This window comes from Abrus precatorius, unplaced genomic scaffold (genome assembly GCF_003935025.1).
Source record: "Abrus precatorius isolate BTA unplaced genomic scaffold, Abrus_2018 Scaffold6, whole genome shotgun sequence".
Taxonomy (NCBI): domain Eukaryota; kingdom Viridiplantae; phylum Streptophyta; class Magnoliopsida; order Fabales; family Fabaceae; genus Abrus; species Abrus precatorius.
Window position 1 is genome coordinate 17256785 of NW_020874406.1, and position 20115 is coordinate 17276899.

General features: G+C 34.4%; 1 protein-coding gene and 1 non-coding gene across 3 annotated transcripts; both read right to left on the minus strand.

The window, feature by feature from the left end:
- Positions 1 to 312: 312 nt before the first annotated feature.
- LOC113868407 (nucleolar protein 6) lies at positions 313 to 9170 on the minus strand. 2 transcript variants are annotated; one of them, XM_027503953.1, is made up of 27 exons: positions 8878 to 9134; positions 8633 to 8794; positions 8334 to 8499; positions 8127 to 8243; positions 7918 to 8048; positions 7667 to 7817; positions 7052 to 7119; positions 6549 to 6647; positions 6332 to 6447; positions 5177 to 5351; positions 4981 to 5091; positions 4810 to 4888; positions 4540 to 4683; positions 4335 to 4448; positions 3957 to 4078; positions 3798 to 3880; positions 3595 to 3719; positions 3383 to 3503; positions 3169 to 3306; positions 2589 to 2685; positions 2367 to 2492; positions 1838 to 1930; positions 1645 to 1750; positions 1145 to 1287; positions 949 to 1038; positions 711 to 832; positions 313 to 613 (listed from the first exon to the last, which is right to left on the minus strand). In XM_027503953.1, the coding sequence occupies exons 1-27, from the start codon at positions 9013 to 9015 to the stop codon at positions 553 to 555; spliced, it is 3198 nt and encodes a 1065-aa protein (XP_027359754.1). In that variant the 5' UTR covers positions 9016 to 9134; the 3' UTR covers positions 313 to 552. The 2 variants fall into 2 exon arrangements, 1 of the variants encoding a protein (XP_027359754.1); XR_003505367.1 differs by having other exon boundaries at positions 328 to 832; positions 1141 to 1287; positions 8878 to 9170.
- Positions 9171 to 19805: 10635 nt separating this feature from the next.
- LOC113870585 lies at positions 19806 to 19912 on the minus strand. Its single transcript, XR_003505606.1, has one exon. It is a non-coding gene; the product is annotated as a small nucleolar RNA R71 (small nucleolar RNA).
- Positions 19913 to 20115: the final 203 nt, after the last annotated feature.

A 20115-nucleotide genomic window follows, 5' to 3' on the forward strand; every position in this document is an offset into this window, starting at 1 on the left:
TTTACAGGCTATATATCAACCAATCAAATCCATGGCTTACAAGTTCAGCACCTGCATGGTTGGTGCATATTAGAATTGATTTTGCTATCCTATCCAAAGGTTGATGGACCAAGAAATAGAAAATTCCGAATGCAATGTTTTCATATTTTTTTTTGTATGATGATTTTTTTTCCCCTAAATTTTTAGCCCTGCTTAAGATTTTAATTTATACTACAATTTATTTTTAAAAACTATAAACTGTTTTTAAAAAGTAAATCAAACATGCTCCTGAAAAATGAAAATAAATAAAATTCAACTTTTGCTAATACTTATCAAGAAATCCCGGGGAAGAAAATGAATCATTGAGCACTTCAAGTACATCAAAACCCTACATTCATCTGTATGTATGTTACGTATCAAGGGGAATCAAGATATTCGATTGAAAATGTATATTGTAATTTAATGACAACATATTACATCAGCTTCTTTATAAATAAGAATCAACAACTCTATTCATCTTTCTTGGGCAGCCGAGCTGTGGAGGTGGAAGTGAAGTATATACACACGCACAATCTACAATAACTCTCCATTTTCCCTCAACAGAGTAGAACTACGTTGAACTGATTCCTCCACGCTAATTAAAATTAATTTTCTAATTAATAAAATTAGCTAATTAATGGGACAAAATTTTTTCATTATACATATTGATAAGATAAGCAAAACAGTATTACTTGAGCTTTGGAGGCTTGAGAAAGTATATACTCTTAACAAAACCTTTCCCAACTTCCCCCACAGCTTTTAACACCTTGCCAGGGTTATATCCTTCATCAACTACTTCCTCTTGCTTCCGCTTCTTTAAAAAGGAAAAGAAAACACGGTGATCAGAATATCCATTTTTTGAGATATGCATAGTAAGAATTCATAATATACTTTGTGCAAAATCGACCAACATAAATGCAATTTTCACACCTTCGAAGAATATGATTCCCCCCACGTTAGGCCAATAACATCACCTCCTAGAGAATCATGCCATATTTGGAATGTGGTGGAGAACTCTTTCTGCAAAGTGATAAATGAAAGCATCTAAATTAGCAAAGAGGATGGGGAAATATCCTGCAAATGAAACAGCATTGTCTTCAACATTAAATCATTCACTAGTACTTACCTCTAAGTCTCTGATAAAATATCTTGATGGATCAAAGTCTACCAGCAATTTATTTTGAAGTTCCTCCTGCCTACCCTTCAAATCTCTAGGCAACAAAAAGGGTTGGAAACACTTGCTAGCATGTACTTTAGCAACTTGTGTTCCTGCCAACATTGCAAATGAGAATATGATTTGATTAGATAAGCATAACTCAAATGAAAAGCGGATAAAATAAAATATGAAAACGTCAAGCTATCACTAATTATTGTAACTTATTGATTCCTTAGTCTATTGAAATTTGAACCAATATTATTTTTATTATTATATATGTTTTATAGATCTAGAGCATTTACTATGATGTTATTGCACTTGACCACTTGCACAGGAAAACCTGTTATAGCTATCAAATTATGTATTGCGTTGCCACAAGTAATTATCCCCACCAACTAGTAATAAACTCCTCAACCTTGAATCATTTATGGACTTTAATTATGCAAACTACCAGCTACTAAGAATTGTACCGTGAGAAACATCTGACGTGAAGAGAAGTCTCTGGGGATATGGGAGTTTGTCCTTGTGCAGAATAATTATTGCATCATAATTGTTCAAAGGAGTTCGAAAAAGGCACTGCAGCAAGAATTAAAAGATCATGAAATATCTTGTACAATAAAAAGCTGAAACAAACAAACAACTGAAAAATGTGTTTCCACTCACCTCCCATCTATAAGGACCAATCTCTTCCTGATATGTGAGTTTCATTAGCAAATTGGCACTGCTTTGGGCATAAGCAACTAACCTTTTAAGTTCCTGTTAAAATTAAAAATATTGATAAAGCATCCCAAGGCAACCAATAGCTCATTGTAAATTAGCAAGTACTCAAAACATATGTAATGGAATCGAGTAGTGTCAAAACATTAGCAGAAGTGCAGAACAGAATACTTATGTATGGAAATCTTAGTATAGTTCACTGCTGGAATTTCCCATATATTTCAGCGCACACAACTTTTACTAGACCCCAACTATTGAGGACATTTTAGCAGTAAACTTATTTTTATTTAAAGGAAATTCAGCACCCAAGCAATATTATATTTTACAATAATTCCTAGAATTACGTGACTACAAAAAAGGGAGTGAGGAAAGAAATGGCAAGTAACAAACATGTAAAAAAGGAATACGATGAACAAACTTTCAAATGAACTATTTGACAAAATTAAAATTATATCCAATTTAAAGAACAACTAACCATTGCACTGGGTGATAATCCAGTCCAAGCCTCAGATGCTTTATCATAAGTTGTAGCTAAGAACATTGCTGGCCCTAAACTTTGTCCTTTCTCTCCCTGACCTTTCCTTCTGAGCAAAAAGTTGTCCTGAAAATCCATACAGCCATCAAGAAGTACATATATTTTCCAAAGACCAACATTATTCAGTTTTTACATAATTATGTGTACTCAGGCACAACTTACATTTATTTCCTTCTCATCACTTTGGCTCAAGTCATTATTTATGTCAACAACCAGCGGAGAAAAAGTCCAATCATAGTTTGAGATTAGTCGCAGGAACCTGTCAATAAAATCAATGAGCATAAGATGGTATTGTAATATTTAAAAATGCTTCTGAATAGGCCTAGGCCCTTTGCAACAATCGGATATTTGAATGTTGAGTCTTGAGAATTGTCCATCCCAACTTCATACCCAGTTGTGAAACCCCATCATAACATGCAAATGGCCATATTATCTGCAGTAATATGGTTCAGGATATTCCACCAAGAAACTTGAGTCTAAAGGAGTATACCAACTACTGTCTAGTTGGACATTCAAAATCTCCCAACCATATGTTGAAACTTTTGGTCCATTTAACCAGCAAGAATGAAAGGAGGAAATAATTAAGGAGCAGAGAAAATAGTCCCAAACAGTTTATTGTAAAAGAGATGAGTGCAATACTAGACAGTACAGGATGCAATGCTCAAGCAATACATAAATAGTCATTTTATCTTGTCAAAATTACATTGCCTATTAGACAAGTAACAATGATTAGGAAAGTCACCTTAAAAGCCCAGTGATCCGCGAGCAGGGCACATCAAATGGTAAAGGATTAAGAAAGAGATATGCAACCAATAGCTCAACAGCCTCCTCTACCAAGCAAGCGGAAAATAGATGTGAAGCAACCCATCGCTTAGCAAGTCTAGACATGTAAAAGCCTACATGAGTTACAGATTACAAATGGAATATAGCTTGACATAGAAAATTCAATTATTCACCTAACCACTGCACCAAATATTGGATGGCGACTTTGTAATCCATTGATCATGCTAGCGTGCTGACTACAAGTAAAAAGTTTCTTGTCAGCAGAAGGAACACGCTTCGCTTGATCGTTCCCAACTGCATGTTAAAACGGTTTGGTAAGTCAAACTGAGAAGAGGCATTTCCAATTATATTATCAAAACTATATAAATGAACTGGAAGCACATACTTTCCTTTTTGAGCAAACTAAGCCCCCTCTCGTGCAAAATTTTAAGACGAAATGCATATCCAGACATTAACACATCTACATTATCCTCAGTGGCAGTACATGACACCCCCCACATCTTTTGAAGACTGCCATAACATAATCTATCATATTAAATATTGAAAAAGAATAAGTTCCTGAAATTAATAAAGAATCTAAGTCCTCACCTCTCTCCAATTTGAATAAGGAAGCTAGATTTTGTTTTTTCAATAGCAATCTCATCCATCGGCCAGTTCCCAGAACCTTCCAGCTGTTAAAAGCAAAAAATTAGTTCTTCCATGTAAAAATGCCAGTTCATCGAGCACCATTGGTTTATAAAGCCATACCTGAATCATAACTTCCAGTGGTTCAATGCATGATGGAACTAACTTAAGCAGTCTGAGAGATTCAATTTTTTCACTGGCAAGAAGATGGGGTTCTGGAGGAAAGACTGATGTAAACCTGAAAGCTGTAAAATGATAATACACACAGAACATTGACTTAGCTCAAGGTTTACTGAGATTCAACATGTGTAACTTAAACACTGTTATAATTACTTTTTTTTTTTTTCTTTGATGATAAAAAAAATCAGTTCTCAACAATAAAAGCACACACCACAACCAAGCATTAATATGGTCGGGTTCAAAAAATGATAAAATAAAACCTGTAAGGATTTAACAAAAGCACGCACCACAACCAAGGGTTTGTTCAGGAGGGTAAAATACCTGAGTCTAACGGTTGAACACTGGACACCTTCAAAGGGAGGTCTTCAATAAGACGCAAACGCTTTGATAAAACATCAAATGCCCCAAGTAGACTTCCAGAGTATGATACAGGATCTGTGGGTCAATCATTTCAAAAGCATCACAACTGCTAATAAGATAAAAGCATAATAAACAAAAAGAAATGAGAATTCATAAAGATTGTTACCTCTTGCACCGTGAAGCAAAGAGAAATCAAGTTGATCCACAATGACTACAATACTTTCCTTGGATAAAGAAAGGTGCCGACTAAGAACATGCTCAGCTATTCTTTTTAAAATAAGATGCTTTGCCCATTGCTCACTTTCCCATACTAGGAATTGTTTTAGGGAGAAAAGCATCACCATGTTAGTAGTCATCAAGTGTCTTAGCCAACAAGACAGGAAAGTTAGGATGATCATACTGAATAAAAAATGAATTGTAACAACAAATGTCTCACCTGTGCTTTCCGCAATTCTACCATCTTTAAATCTTCTAAGCTCAGCTTTCTCTCCCCAGAACTTTCGAAATTCAAGAGCCTGTTTCAAATCGTGGGTGAGGGATGTATTGCATGCATAGCAACACAAATTCAAAAACAAAATGAAAAAGTGGGCATGAGCAGAAGAATAACCTCTTCTTTACTTTCAGCATTTGGACCAATATCAACCATCCTAAATGCTTTCTCCAATGTACTCACTGAAATCCCCACGAACAAGGGCTCTTTATCAAGTACAGACAAACCCTGAGGTTGTGAATTAAATTAGAAAAACTCAAAGCATGAAATGTATTTTAAATTAGACACTGAAAATCCATGCCCGAAACCATACATCATCTACATTCCACTGGCATTGAGTGTTTCTCCACGTAACTTGAATGGATTTTGCTCTATCATTCAACCCTTTAGATAAAATACAATGTATTTTCTCCTCATATGATCTCCAGCACTCATCATCCAAACAGAATCCCGATGCATATACCTCCTTCTTTCCCTTCAAATTTATTCTATAAGAACAAAACACGCATTAAGATAATTTGCCGCTTTTATAACTGGAAGCAAGTCATCATGAAAATTATTCTAGAAACTCAAAATACCCATCATGGAATACAGTACATAGATAAACAGCCAATAAGTGTCTATCATCCAGAAGAAAAGTAAAGGCAAGAGTTAAAAAAGGTAAACAAATCTCTTGTGTTATCAGGTAGCATAAATAAGCAACACATGTATCGTAATAAGGGCCACAACCACAAGGCTGTTTATTTACATGATTATACTTATTATGCTTCCCAAAATCGGTGTTATTATATCCACATTCACCAACGTTAGCTATTTCCGACACCTTTCAGTTCAAATATCCCTCTGGGTAACCAGCAGAAACTTAAGATGCCACAAAACCTTTGAACAAGAAGACCCATATATTTAGTTTAATACTAGCATATATCAATAACCTTATATGTATTCTCTTCAGAATACCACTCAAGTAATTGCTGTTCCACTTTAGAACCCATTTAAAACTCCCAATTTAAAACTGTAGCCTATCCAACTGTATTTTGCTGATCCTTTTGGAGACACTGTGCTTGATTCCCATTGATTAAATTTTATTTTTTCCACTAGAAAATTGATGCCTTCGTGGAGAGCTGAAGTACACAATACAGATCAAAATGTTGGAAACTAGACATTGTAATCTTTAAGAGAACAGCCATCAGCACCAACAGTTGCAAATATAGGCTGGAACAATACCACTCAGGTTTCACAAGACATGTAAAGAATACCTTCTTTTTTTTTCCTGCCTGCTCCAACATCTTACACTAGTGAGAGTATAACTAAAGAATGTAATTTATGTACATGACAGTACAAGCAACAGCATAAAGCATGATGAAAATTTCAAGTAGTAATCTGGAAGAAAGCATCGGTATAATATTATCCAAGCTGTAGAGCCCTCAAACAGACTATTAGTGACAAACAAACAGTGATGAAACAATACCTCATACAATAGTCATATTTAACAGCATAGTCAATCTTGGTCATAAAAACTTCCTCAAATCCACCATCTCTACACTTCTCCATGCACCTAAGTGTCAAGGAAGCTGCATCTTGAAGCTGAATATAGAAGTAAATAAATAATCCAAATGAGTGCGGTGATATTGTTAGTATTGCACAAAAAGAAAAAAAAAACCAAGTCAGTGAGTGGCCTAGACTACCTGTGTAAAACCAATTCTAGTTATTCGAAAAGCCAAATTGAATCCTCCAAATGGATGACAAATGATGACTGGAAATGACTCTTTAAGTTGCATCTTTTGCTGCAAATGGAAATCGTAAACACAACATATTGCATGAGAAATAAACTTTCTAGCAAACAATGTAATGAACATGGCATATTGTGTGAGAAACATTGCAAATGTGTTACAAATACAGCAATGAAGGACTCAGAAAATAAAGGACACTCATCCCAGAAAATAGAATGTTTATTTTCCATCAATTCAGGATTAACGCTGGTGTGTGAGCAACTGAAAATATAATGAAGCTACTTTTTAATGATGGGTCCAAAGCTTAATACCACATTAGCAAATATGATTTATTTAAAATTTTGCACCAATCAAATCAACAAAACAAAAGAATAGATGAAAAATTAAACATGAATGCAAATGATACACAAACTAGAATTACAAAAGTAAATAATAATTAAGAAAGTAGAGATCAGAACCTCTTTTGTTATATTGCTCTGGCCTTCTTTTGGAAAGTAGAGTCCTCGGCTCCATGACTCTGAGGTGGCTGCAAAACCAATAGCAATAATAAATACCTATCTACTGTAGGAATACACATCAGAGCCCCATTCCCAGTCTATGATATTTTTTGGGTCAGCAGTAAATTGCCTACAATTTCACTAAGAAACTGCACATGGCAGAAAAGATCGTTCTTTCTTTTGCAATTCCTTTGGATGAAAAAGAAAAGGCATTGGTTCAATTACAGAACTAATAAATTGAAGATATTACAGAAGAAAAACAGTGATAATGCATTGAGAATACAAAAGAATGGCAAACACTGTATTAATCATCAAAATAATCAAGTATAAAAGGAAGCTAAAAAATGTTTTCCCTAGCATTTTTTTATGAAAAAAGGATGTGCATCACTGCATCACAAGCACAACATATTACACAAGAACTAATACTGTGTATGTATATACATTGACAACCATAATTTGCCAATATGAACCGCGTCATTCTCATATCAGACCAAATTGTGGTACACTAACATGATAGGGTGAGCTGAACAAAATGAAGTAATGAACTGAACTGCAAAGGAGAGTCTATATGCGTACCAATGAAGTTCAAGGTAACACGAATAATTTCAGTTGCCTTCATTGAATTGCTAATTTTCTGCTTAGAAGCAAGATATGCCAGTATGACAGATATCAAATATCCATTCAGGCAATCATGAACATATATCGAAGTTCTTTGTCGAGCCCAAACCTAAAACAATGAAGACAAACGCTGACTTCAGTAATCCCTAGTACATTTTTATTTATTGAACACTATTCATAGATGCCCAAAAAATATTCAAATATCAAACCTTCAGAAGGATTAATGCTTCTCTTAGTTCCTTCCATCCAAGAAAATATTTGTTGATGAATTCTGTATCCTCTATAAACATGTCTTCCAGAATACTAGAATTGTACTTCGGTGTAGCCTGAAGGGCAGTCCCTTCAGAATATTAACAGTCAATCATCAACAATCTGTATCAAATCGGAAAAAACAAAATAAAAAGCTTAAGGCACAAACCATGATTCAGATTGTGAATGTTGTTGCGCTTCAGGTTCAACTTTTTTATGCTAAATATAGACATAGCCGACGGAATAATTCTCACAAAAAAACCAGGAACATCAACAAGCTTTGCAGCTGCAATCATTTTCCTTGTCAGTTGCGCCAATATCACTTTTAAATAAAACGCCTTAAAATTTAATTGCTAAGCTAACACGAAGTAAAAACCTGGATACGCAATGAGTAAGGGTTTTCTGGCTTCATTCTGTAGAGTGGACCATTCAACCCTATCAATAGATGGAGAAGTCTCCAAGTACTTCTTCATCAAGCAGAGATAAAGACACCTCTTAGCATGGTATCTATAATTCAAATAATCCTTCTCGTGGAAGCACTCCTAACAAAACAGGAAAAAAAGAGGTAAAAACAGTTACAACGATCGAACCATGCACCTCACGTTGATAAATTAGATTAAACACTATTTAATTAATATACATAAGTATAATTATCCTTCTTTTTCCGATGAGTACCTTCGGTAACCGTATAATGAGATCGACATTAATTTCAGGCCTCGCAAGGCTCTGTATAGAGTAACTGCCTCCGATCTTAACAAACGTTGGCTTCTTAAACTTGAACTCCACCTTATCAGTACCAATGTCCGTAACAAAACGCGATGCTAAATCAGCAGTTACCTGAAAATTCACGTGCATTGAGAAGGATGAGTATTGAATGCACGGAGAATCGAAGAAGAGGTAAAGACGGAGAGAAGAAGGACCTTAAAATCGTCGGGGATTTTATCGATGGATGCTTTAATGGCGGAGACGGTGTCGTCGACGAGCTTAGAAAACTGATGTGAGTAGTCCACGTGGACCTCCTTCAACAGCTCCGCTACCTTTAACTCCGTTGAGTCCATCACAGCGACGTCGCCCTCCGCCGGTGTGGGTGTGGTGAAGACGCAGCAGAACGAATAACGGCTTCTTCGGGTTTAGGGTTTATGGCAGAGCAATGGCGGTTGACGTATTAAGTGACTACGCAAATCTTTTAAAGAAGTGCTGCACAAATAAACATAAGGCTGTTGAACAAAAAAAGATAGAGATAACACTGGATTGACTTTGAAATTTTAAGAGATAATACCTTATTTAATTTTACGGTTTCTTTACTTAATCAAATTAAGTAGGCAAAAATTATTTTTTATACACGTGGAAAAATACATTACAGTTTTTTTAATTAAAATTAAAGTTTTTATGGAAATTAAAAATATTAAAACAGTTTTTTAATCACTTTTTTAACTTTAAATTAATCTATGCCACATATGTTGTTAATTTATATTAGGTTGACTTTTTAGTTTTGCTTTATTATATAGCAATAAATACTTTTTTGGATAGATAGCAATAAATATTTTATGTTATTTATCTTACGCATTCTTTATAATATCTTTTCAAATATGTAATATAAAATTTAGATAACAAAATATATGATATATAAATGAATTTCAATTCATAGCTAATACTTATAAAATAAATAAATTTATAAGACATAATTTAGATAAAAGAATTGATGAAGAACAATATTAGTAAATACTTATATAAAAATACGTGGTAATTTAGTTTCATGGGTAGATAAATAGAGAGAGATATCCTAGTTTGTATTTAATCATTAAAAAGTAAAATAAAATTTTGTCATCCAAAATTGAATAATAATAATAATAATAATAATATACATGTAATTTTTGCTTAATTTTGCAAATAATATTACATTGATTTTTATTTTTATTTTTAATTTAAAAATTAAATACTTCTGACTTATGTTCTATTATGTTTGGAGAAATTTAGATGATGTCTAACAAGAGTTATATTAAGAAATTTTAACAATATATTTTTAAAAAGAGAGAGAAAAAAGTTAACATAAAGTCTACTTAAAAATATTATTTTTTTAAGAGTATTTCATAATTTGAGAAAGTATTTTATTAAATAAATAAAATTCATGAATTATTTTTATATTTAATATTTTAAAATATGAAAATATAATATTTTAAAAAATTTATAAAAATATAGTGTTTAAAAATTATTAATGACAATTTTTAGTAAAAATACATAAATTCAGACGTAGAATAACAAACAATTATAAAATATCAAAATTCTTTAATGATAATTATTTTGAAAGATATTTTTAATTTTATTTCAAAATATCATATTTTAGTAGTTTTTTTTTATAAGATTTAATTCCATTAAATTAGGTGTTTGTTTAGATTCTGTTAATAAATTGCCTATTTCTAAGGATAATGCAGGTAGTTTCTTTAGTTCTGTTTAGATTTATCATGTAGATAGTGGTCTACGTGGGCGAGAAGGATTTTTTATTCTATTTTGTAAAGGCTTATAAATAGCCCTATTTGAAGTCTAATAAAAAGCATTTTAGTTTCACTTGTTTTTGTTTATTATTCTTCGAAGCTCTTTACAATCTGGTATCAGAGCTCCCTTGCAAAAAGGGCTTGATAGAGAGTTAGTGAGAGAAACACATGTAAGGAACGATGGCAGCTGAAGGGTAGAGTATGTTGACAATTCCTAAGTTTGATGGGGATTATGAGCACTAGTCTATGCTCATGGAAAACTTGCTACGTTCCAAGGAGTAGTGGCATTTGGTAGATACCGGCTACATTGAACCAGGGAGAGGCAACATCCTGACTGGTCCTCAGAGAACAGAGCTAACAGATATGAAGTTGAAAGATTTGAAGGTAAAAAATTACCTTTTTCAGGCTATTGACAAGACGACCTTGAAGACCATCACCCAAAAGGACATGACTAAACAAATTTGGGACTCTATGAAGACAAGGTTCTAAGGTGATGAAAAGGTGCGTAATGCACAATTGCAGGCTCTTCGGAGGGAATTTTAGATTCTTGAGATGAAGGTTGATGAGTCAATTATGGACTGTTTTTCAAGAGTGGTGTTAGTTTCTAATGATAATGAGCAATCTCAGAGAAAGCATGGAAGATGCAAAAATCGTAGAAAAGATATTACGTACTCTTCCCAAGAATTGAAACTTCGTTGTCTGTGCTATTGAGGAATCGAAAGACATCAAAAATCTCTCAGTAAATCAATTGCGAAGTTCTCTCTTAGTCCATGAACAAAAATTCTAAAAGAAGAATCTTAGTGAAGAGCAAGCTTTAAAGGTAACAGTTTAGGCTAGTAGAGGCAGAGGTACAAGTACAAGAGGAAACTTTAGAGGTCAAGGTCACGGAAGAGGACAGTTTTCTTTTAACAAAGCTACTGTGGAATGTTACCGTTGCCACGAACTCGATCATTTCCAGTATGAATGCCCTACAAAGGGAAAACAAGCCAACTATGCTGAGTTAGATGAGATTGACAAGATGTTATTGATGGCCTATGTCGATGAAATTGGCAGGAAAAGAGAAGACATTTGGTTCTTGGATTCAGGTTGCAGCAATCATATGTGTGGCAACAAAGCCTTGTTTGCTGAGTTAGATGAAGCCTTTCAGACAATGGTGAAGCTTGAAAACAACACAAGGATGCAAGTTTCAAGGAAAGGGAGTGTCAAAATAGAGGTTGATGGTGTCAATTGTATTGTTGGTGATGTTTACTGTGTACCTGAGCTTAGAAACAATCTTCCAAGCATAGGGCAACTCCATGAGAAAGGTCTCAATATTCTTATAGGATCTGGCAAGTATAAAATATATCATCCACACAAAGGTTTGATCATTCAAATTGAAATGACAGCTAATCGAATGTTCATCTTGGTGGCTAAGACGTTGTCATTCTCTTCCTAACCAAAGCAAGTAGTGTGCTTCAACATAGCAACTAAAGACCTCACTCACTTGTGGCATTGTAGGCTCACCCATATTAGTAACACGACTCTTCAAACCTTGCAGCAAAAAAAAGATGGTCCATGGGTACTTGAGCTAGTAATCTCGAGTGAAGTGTGTGTTGATTGCTTGAAAGGAAAACAACATTGAGAGCCTATTCCAAAAAGAAGCACATGGAGAGCAACTCAGAGGTTAGAACTTATTCATGCTGATTTGTGTGGTCGAATTTCTCCTATCTCAAATAGTAGAAAAAGGTATATGTTATGCTTGATTGATGATTATAGTGAAAAAACCTGGTCATATTTTTTAAGTCTGAAATCAGAAATGTTTGCTATTTTCAAGTCTTTTAAGACATCCGTTGAAAAAGAAACTAGTCTTGCAATCAAGTGTTTACAAACAGATCGAGGAAGAGAGTTCACGTTTATAGAGTTCAACAATTTTTGCCAAGAAAGTGGAATTGAAAGGAAACTAACAACGGTATATACACCACAACAAAACAGAGTTACCGAAAGGAAGAATTGCACGATGATGAATTCAGTGAGAAGCATGTTGTCAAAGAAAGAAGTTCCTAAACTTTTCTGGCCTTAAGCAGTAAAGTGGGCAGTTTTTGTGCTCAATCGGTGTCCTATTGCAACTTTAAAGGATACAACACCAGAAGAAGTATGAAGTTGAGTCAAACCATCAATTGAGCATCTTAAGGTTTTTGGATATGTGTGTCACATACATGTGCTGGATTCAAGAAGAACTAAATTAGAGGACAAAAGTTTTAGTGGTGTCTTTTTGGGAGTGAGTGATAAGTCGAAAGGTTATAAAATATATGATCTTATGACAAAAAGGATAGTAATCAATTGAGATGTAGTGTTTGAAGAAAAGAAAAAAGTGGGATTGGGACAAAAAATAATAAATGCTTGACGAGTTTGAATGGGGAGAAAGTGAGCATGAACTAATCGAAGATGAATGCAACGATTTTGGAATAGAAGAAGAAAATGTGACAAATGATGCAGCAATAACTTCTTCAAGTTCCAGATCTCCTTTGACTCCCAATTTGAACTTAGAAGCACGTAAAAGAAACTTACCACCATGGATGAGTGAATATGTGAGCGGAAAAGGCCTGTCGAGGAGTGAAAGTGAGGAAGCCACATATGCGAATTTTGCATTTTTCACAAGTGCAGACCCATGATTTATGAGGAAGCTGTGAAGAATGAAAATTGGAGAAAAGCAACGGAGGTTGAGATTGAAAGCATACAGAAGAATGGTACATGGTTCCTTACTGACTTACCTGTAGAAGCAAAGCGAATTGGAGTCAAATGAATATATAAAACAAAGCTAAATGAACATGGTGAAGTAGAGAAGTTTAAGACTCGGTTAGTTGCAAAAAGGTGTGTGCAAGAGTACGGGATTGACTATGCTGAAGTTTTTGCACCAGTGGCTCGCATGAATACAGTCAGAATCATTCTTGCTTTAGCTGCTCACAAAGGATGGAAAGTATATTAGCTAGAGGTGAAATCAACATTTTTACATGGAGAGTTAATGGAAGATGTGTATGTTGACCAGCCTAATGGTTTTGAGAAGAAAGAGGAGTTCAACAAGGTATATATAAATTGAAAAAAGCTTTATATGAACTGAAACAAGCTTCACGGGCTTGGTTCAATCGCATTGAAGCTTACTTCTTAAAAGAAGGATTTGAAAAGTGTTCTAGTGAGTAGACGCTCTTTGTGAAAACCAATATTAGAGGTAAACTCTTGATTGTAAGTTTATATGTTGATGATTTAATATACACTGCTAATGATCATGCAATGACAAGGGAGTTCAAGGAGTCAATGATGAAAGAATTTGATATATCAAACTTAGGAAAGATGAGGTATTTTCTTAGCATAGAGGTGGAGCAGTTGGAGAATGAAATCTTTATTAGTCAAAAGAAATATGCAAATAATGTGCTTAAAAGATTTCGGATGGAGGAATGCAATGCTGTGTTGAATCCTATAGTCCCTAGTTTCAAAATTTTGAAAGATGAAAATGGGGTTGTAGTTGATAGCACTATTTACAAGCAAATGGTCGGAAGTTTATTGTACCTAACATCAACTCGTCCAAATTTGATGTATGTAGTTAGCTTAATTAGCAAGTACATGTCTCAACCTACAAATCTCCATCTTATGACTGCAAAAAGGTCCTAAGGTATGTGAAGGGAACTATTGGACTTGGCATTTTATACCAGAAGGATGTCTTGACTGCCTACATGAATAGTGATTATGCAGGATGCTTGGAGGACCGAAAAAGTACTTCAGGATATGCATTTATAATGAGCTCAGGGGTAGTAGCTTGATCATCTATAAAGCAACCAATTGTGGCTTTATTAACAATGGAAGCCGAATATGTAGCAGTTATAGCATGTGCATGTCAAGTAATGTAGATGAAGGTGATTCTTACAAGGCTTGGTTGTGATGGTGATGAATGTACAACCATTTTCTGTGATAATAGCTCAACAATCAAATTATCCGAAAATCCAGTTTTGCATAGAAGGAGTAAGCACATTGGAGTTTGATTTCATTTTTTAAGAGACTTGTCTAATGAAGGAGCAGTTTGTCTAGCTCATTGTGGGTCGCAAAAACAGATTGCAGACATTTTAAGTTGGATCAGTTTCAGAAACTTAGAGGTTTCCTTGGAGTGTGCGAATTGCTAGAAGTAAACTAAGCAACATTGCTTAGTTTAAGGGAGGCTTTGATAAGATTTAAGTCCTTTAAGTTAGGTGTTTGTTTAGATTTTGTTAATAAACTGCCTATTTTTAACGATAGTGCAGGTAGTTTCTTTAATTCTGTTTAAATTTATCATGTAGATAGTGGTTTATGTGGGCAACAAGTTTTTCTTATTCTGTTTTGTAAAGTCTTATAAATAACCATATTTAAAGTCTAATAAGAAGCATTCCAATTTTATTTATTTTTGTTTATTGTTGTTCGAAGCTCTTTACATTTTCATGTATATAAAAAAATTAAATTGACGTCTAATATGAAATTACTTTACTCTTTTGATTTTTATTAAGAATAATTTTTTTTTCAGGCAGAGAAATACGAACACTCAGGCCCATTTATCATTTGCTAATATTTCCCATTTTGTCATCTTAGTGCTTACTACTGAGTATCTCGTGTTGGGCTAAACCCCATTTAGCACCGATTTATGGTCTCGTTGCTCACTCAAAACGAAAGGGTCCAAGAACCAAGACTGAGCATTTCTACTGAGAGTTGCTTGAGTTGTTCTTTTAAATAACCAATGGTTGTTTATTTTAGTTTATTATTCGAGATTTATGAACTGTTATTTTAAATCATAAATCGTTCTTTATTTAATTTTTAAGTTAAAAATCAAGAAAAAAGTAGGCTTTTGATATTAACTTTTGAAAATAAAAAATAGAGTTGATTTTAACTAAAAAATTGCTTAAATAAAAAAAGTGATAAATTTGTTAACAACCGACTGTTTGTAGTTTCGATTTTAAAGGGATGTTATGTGATCACATTACCTCATTATCCGCATCCGTTTTTCCACGCGAAAGTTGTTTTACTGACTTTTCAGAGTAGGCTCAATGATGGAAAGAGCTCCATAAATATTTTGCTATCTTATTGTTTTAGGTCAACCTGAGTTCGCTCCACCTTTAGAACATATACACACCATCGTGATTGAGTGAGTGAGGATTTGAAAAGACCGAAAACTTCGATTACGAATCAACTTGCAATGGCTGGAAGTTAGTATTAATCGATCCATTCTTCACTTTTGCATAGCTGTGACAGTATTTTTTACATTTGGTATCAGAGCTTTCATGTACCCCTGCCTTGCTCGTTTTACACATTCAAAAATTTATTTTGGACATAGATGTTGTGTGTTTGACCCTTCTTTTATCAAAATAAAAAATTTATATGTTTTTCGCATCTAAAAACATTTCTTTTCACATTTGAAATTTTGAAATCGGGTATGCAGGTCGTAACCGGGTCAAGCCAACCTGGCTAGAGGTTGAAGACAACAAAGAAAATGATTTTTGCGTATTTTCTGAGTGTATGAACATGGAGTTTTGTACGTGCAATAATATTGATTTGTCAAAGATGGCCTAGTGGTAAGTAGCACCTTGGCCTTAGTAGAAGGCGCAGGTTCGGAACTCATCCTAGCACTTTTGTCCAAATGTTTTCTGTCCTTAATAAAACCAAAACAATTTTGGTCCTGAGAGGGTTTTAGGTATTGAATCCAAAACCTTGAGATGATAAACTAAAGTGACTGCCATTAAACCAAATCCTTATCCTTGTCATATATGTGATTCTGAACTATATATATATATATATATATATCCTTATGACTAGCATGATGTTATTAAATTGCATGATATTATTAAATTTTTACACTTAATTTCCTTGATATTAATGCTAATATCTGCCCCTTTGGAGAGAGAGAACTAATGTTTGGTGATGAATATAATTTTAATAAATTAGAGAGTAGTCACAACACCTTTGATTGATTAAAATTATATATATAAGTTTTAAATCACATTGAAAAATATTAATTGTAATTGATTATATATAATGTGATGAAATTTACTCACAGAAATTTTATTGCATGTGTATGATTAATTAGGATAAAATATTGGATTATATTTCTTAATTTACCCACAAGAATTAAGAAAAAGAACATAATTTGATAGTTTTGTCATAACGATATATAATGAGTCTAATTGAATAGGACTTTAGTCCACATGCAAGTTTTATGTCATTAGATTCATGAATTAAAACATGTTTGTATTGGTAAAACATGATATTTATTTTATCCTCAAATTATGATGATAAGCATGTGGTATTTTGAACTTTGCAGTTTCTTAATCTGTGAATATTTCTGATATTAAATGTGGTATTCCCAAGCTAAGGGGTGACAATTATAAGATCTGGAAGGACACAATTCTTCTTCATTTGGGCTGGATGGACATTGTTTATGCTATTATGAAGGACGAACCACCGGCAATTACTGAGACCAACACTCCAGATGCAGTTGATCTTTATGAAAAGTGGGAGAGGTCTAATCGTCTTTCTGTGACTTTCATAAAGACCAACATTTCTGCTGGTATTCGGGGTTCTATCGATCAGCATAATAAAGTCAAGGATTTATTGAAGGCCACTGGTGAGCTATTTACTACTTCTGATAAATCTCTTGTTAGAACCCTTATAATGCAATTTTTATCCATGAAGCTCACTAGGATTAAAGGAGTGCATGATCACATCATGCGCATAAGGGATATAGTGGCTCAGCTGAAAGCTTTGGAAGTTACCATGTCAGATTCCTTCTCGGTACACAACATTTTGTGCACCTTGCCTCGTGAATATACCCCCTTTAAGATCTCTTATAACACACATAAGGATAAGTGTTTTGTTAATGAATTGTTGACCATGTATGCTTAAGAAGAGCAAAGGTTACTAATGGAAGAAGGAGAGAGGGTGAACTTGACCACTTCTACGAAGGGTAAAAAGAATCAAGTTAATCACAAGGGAAAGCTTTCTGTTCAACCGGACATAAAGAAGGAATCAAAGTGCTTCTTTTGTAAAAAGAAAGGACACATGAAGAAAGACTGTCTAAAATTCAAGACTTGGTTGGACAATGATGAATCCATATTTTTACTGATATTTTAGCATAATTCTAGCTCATTTAACAAGGAAAATATATGAAGAAAGCAGAAAAACTCAGAAAAAGAGAATGATTGAAAGTTTTATTTCAATTTGTAGTTATTTTCGCATTTGTAGAATTTATGCTTAGTTCTTAAGGAATTTATCTTGTTTTTGAAGGAATAATCTGAGCAAAAGTCATGGAAATGGATTATCAATGGAAAGGAAGAGGAAGAATGGCAATGTTGGACTCCAAAATACAAGAATTATGAGATGCAGGCTGGGCGTGATCACTATTGTTAGTGAAAGTGATCATTCTAGAACCTAAATGAGAAGAGGAGCCTGTGCGTAATCACTTTTATTTACAAGAGTGAGCGTTGCCAGTGTGCGTTATCACTTTCGCCAACGAAAGTGAACGTTCCAGAGAGACTTCATTCCTGATGAGCTGCGCGTTGTCACTTTTGCCAACGAAAGTGAGCGTTCCAGAGGCACTTATATCAGGACAGCTTGCGCGTGGTTACTATTACTCACGAAAGTAATCACGCGCAGCCCTCGATCTCCTGCGTTGCCACTCTTATGAATTAAAGTGAATGTTCCAGAGAAGCCTTCAACTCTGCAAGTTGCGCGTTGTTACTCTTGCTCTTGAAAGTGAACACGCGCACTACATAAAGCTTCTGCGTGGTTACTTTTGTGAAAAAAAGTGACAACGCGCAGAACTGGGGTTTCTATAAATACATGATTGAAGCGCGAAACTGGGGGTCTTTTGCTCATTTTCTGTTTTGTTAGTTAGATTCTCGTTGAGAGAGAGTGGAGAGAAGATTGGGGTCGAAACTTGAAGCTCCAAGAAGAGGGATCGGATTGGAGCTCGTGACCATGGCTGCTCTGCATTCTTCTTCATCTTCTTCTTCTTCTTCTTTCTCTGTTTTTGTTGCAATGTGTGCTTAATTTCCCATAGTTAGGGGTTTATGGAACTCGAATTGATATATTAATTCGACTTTATCTTCTGAACTTTAAGTTCTTGGATTAATTGAGTTGTTAATTCTGCTTTTCATGCAATCTTTGAATGGAAATTCATTTGATTAATCAAGAGGAATCTTTACCAATGGAAATTGGATTGTTTGCTCCGATCTGAATTGGCAACCAGAGTTTAGGGATTTCTAACTATCCTTCATTGCTATTTCATTTCATCACAAATCTTATACTCTGTTTTTCTGCAAGTTCTTTACTTTTGATTGCTTTGATTATTGCTTTTATATGATACAACTCTCTTCCCAAATTCGTAGGGCTCAAATGGTTATTTTTCTGTGAAGTGATAATTGAGTTCCTAATTCCCTGTGGAGATGATACTCGGATCTTAAATTTACTCATTACTTGCTGCAATCCTAGTGCACTTGCTAGTGTTTAGATTGCAAACAACAAGTTTTTTGCGCCGTTGCCGAGGAATTTGAGTTTCAATATCATTAGTAACATAAGAATAGTTAGATTGAGTATTTTGTTTCTCTGAATTTCTGTAGTATTAGTCTAAAGTTAGACATTTTGTCCATTCTGCATAATTCTGCAGCTTTTAAACTTGTGTTTCAATTACTTTTACTGATATTTGCTGCATAATTTTCGTGGTGCAGTTCTGAATACTAACTTGTAGTTTACTTTTGCTTCATTTTGATTTGTATATGCGTGGCAAAAACAAAAACAAATCAACTCTAGTCTTTGATCCTGACATAGACATAACCTTAAGGAGATTGAGAAAAGAGTCTAGAGCAGAAAAAGTCATAGGGAGTGATAGTGAATTAGAAGCTGTCCATTCTCCAGAATTTCAGAACAATCCTAGAGTGAAAAGAACACCTACATCTTTGAGACAACTAAATTCAGAAATAGAGATGGCAGAACAAAATAGAATTAGAACATTAGGGGACTATGCAATTCCTAACATGCAAGGTTTTAACTCTTCTATAATCAGGCCAACTATTCAAGCCAACCATTTTGAGATTAAACCTGCCTTATTACACTTAGTCCAACAAGATCAGTTTTCTGGTGCAAATTCTGATGGTCATAACCTACATATTTCAAATTTTCTACAGCTATATGACACCATAAGAATAAATGGGGTTCGTGAATAAGCCATCAGACTGAGACTATTTCTTTTTTCCTTGAGAGATAGAGCAAAATGCTGGTTACAAGCTCAACCACAAGGAAGCATTACAACTTGGACAGAACTTGTGAACAGGTTTCTAACCAAGTACTTCCTTCCATCCAAAGCTGCTAAGCTGAGAGGAGAAATTACATCCTTTGTTCAGCAAGATGGAGAATCATTGTATGAAGCTTGGGAAAGATACAAAGAATTGCTAAGAAGGTGTCCACATCATTGTATTCCAGATTGGATGCAATTGGAAACTTTTTATAATGGGATGAATGCAGTAACAAGAACAATGGTTGATGTTGCTGCTGGAGGTTCATTAAATACAAAGTCCTTGGAAGAAGCTCAGAGGATTATTGACATGATGGCATCTTCAATGTATCAGAATTCAAACTCAAGGAATCAAGGAAGAAACTCTGGTCATGAAGCTAAGGTTC

What these genes read in the sequence shown, in the direction of transcription:
- LOC113868407 (XM_027503953.1), bottom strand. Translation starts at nt 9,015, where the DNA reads ATGGACTCAACGGAGTTAAAGGTAGCGGAGCTGTTGAAGGAGGTCCAC. An exon ending in TCATTATACGGTTACCGAAG is followed by an intron (nt 8,500 to 8,632) that starts GTACTCATCGGA and finishes CTGTTTTGTTAG; the next exon opens with GAGTGCTTCCACGAGAAGGA. An exon ending in CTTATTCAAATTGGAGAGAG is followed by an intron (nt 3,720 to 3,797) that starts GTGAGGACTTAG and finishes ATGTTATGGCAG; the next exon opens with TCTTCAAAAGATGTGGGGGG.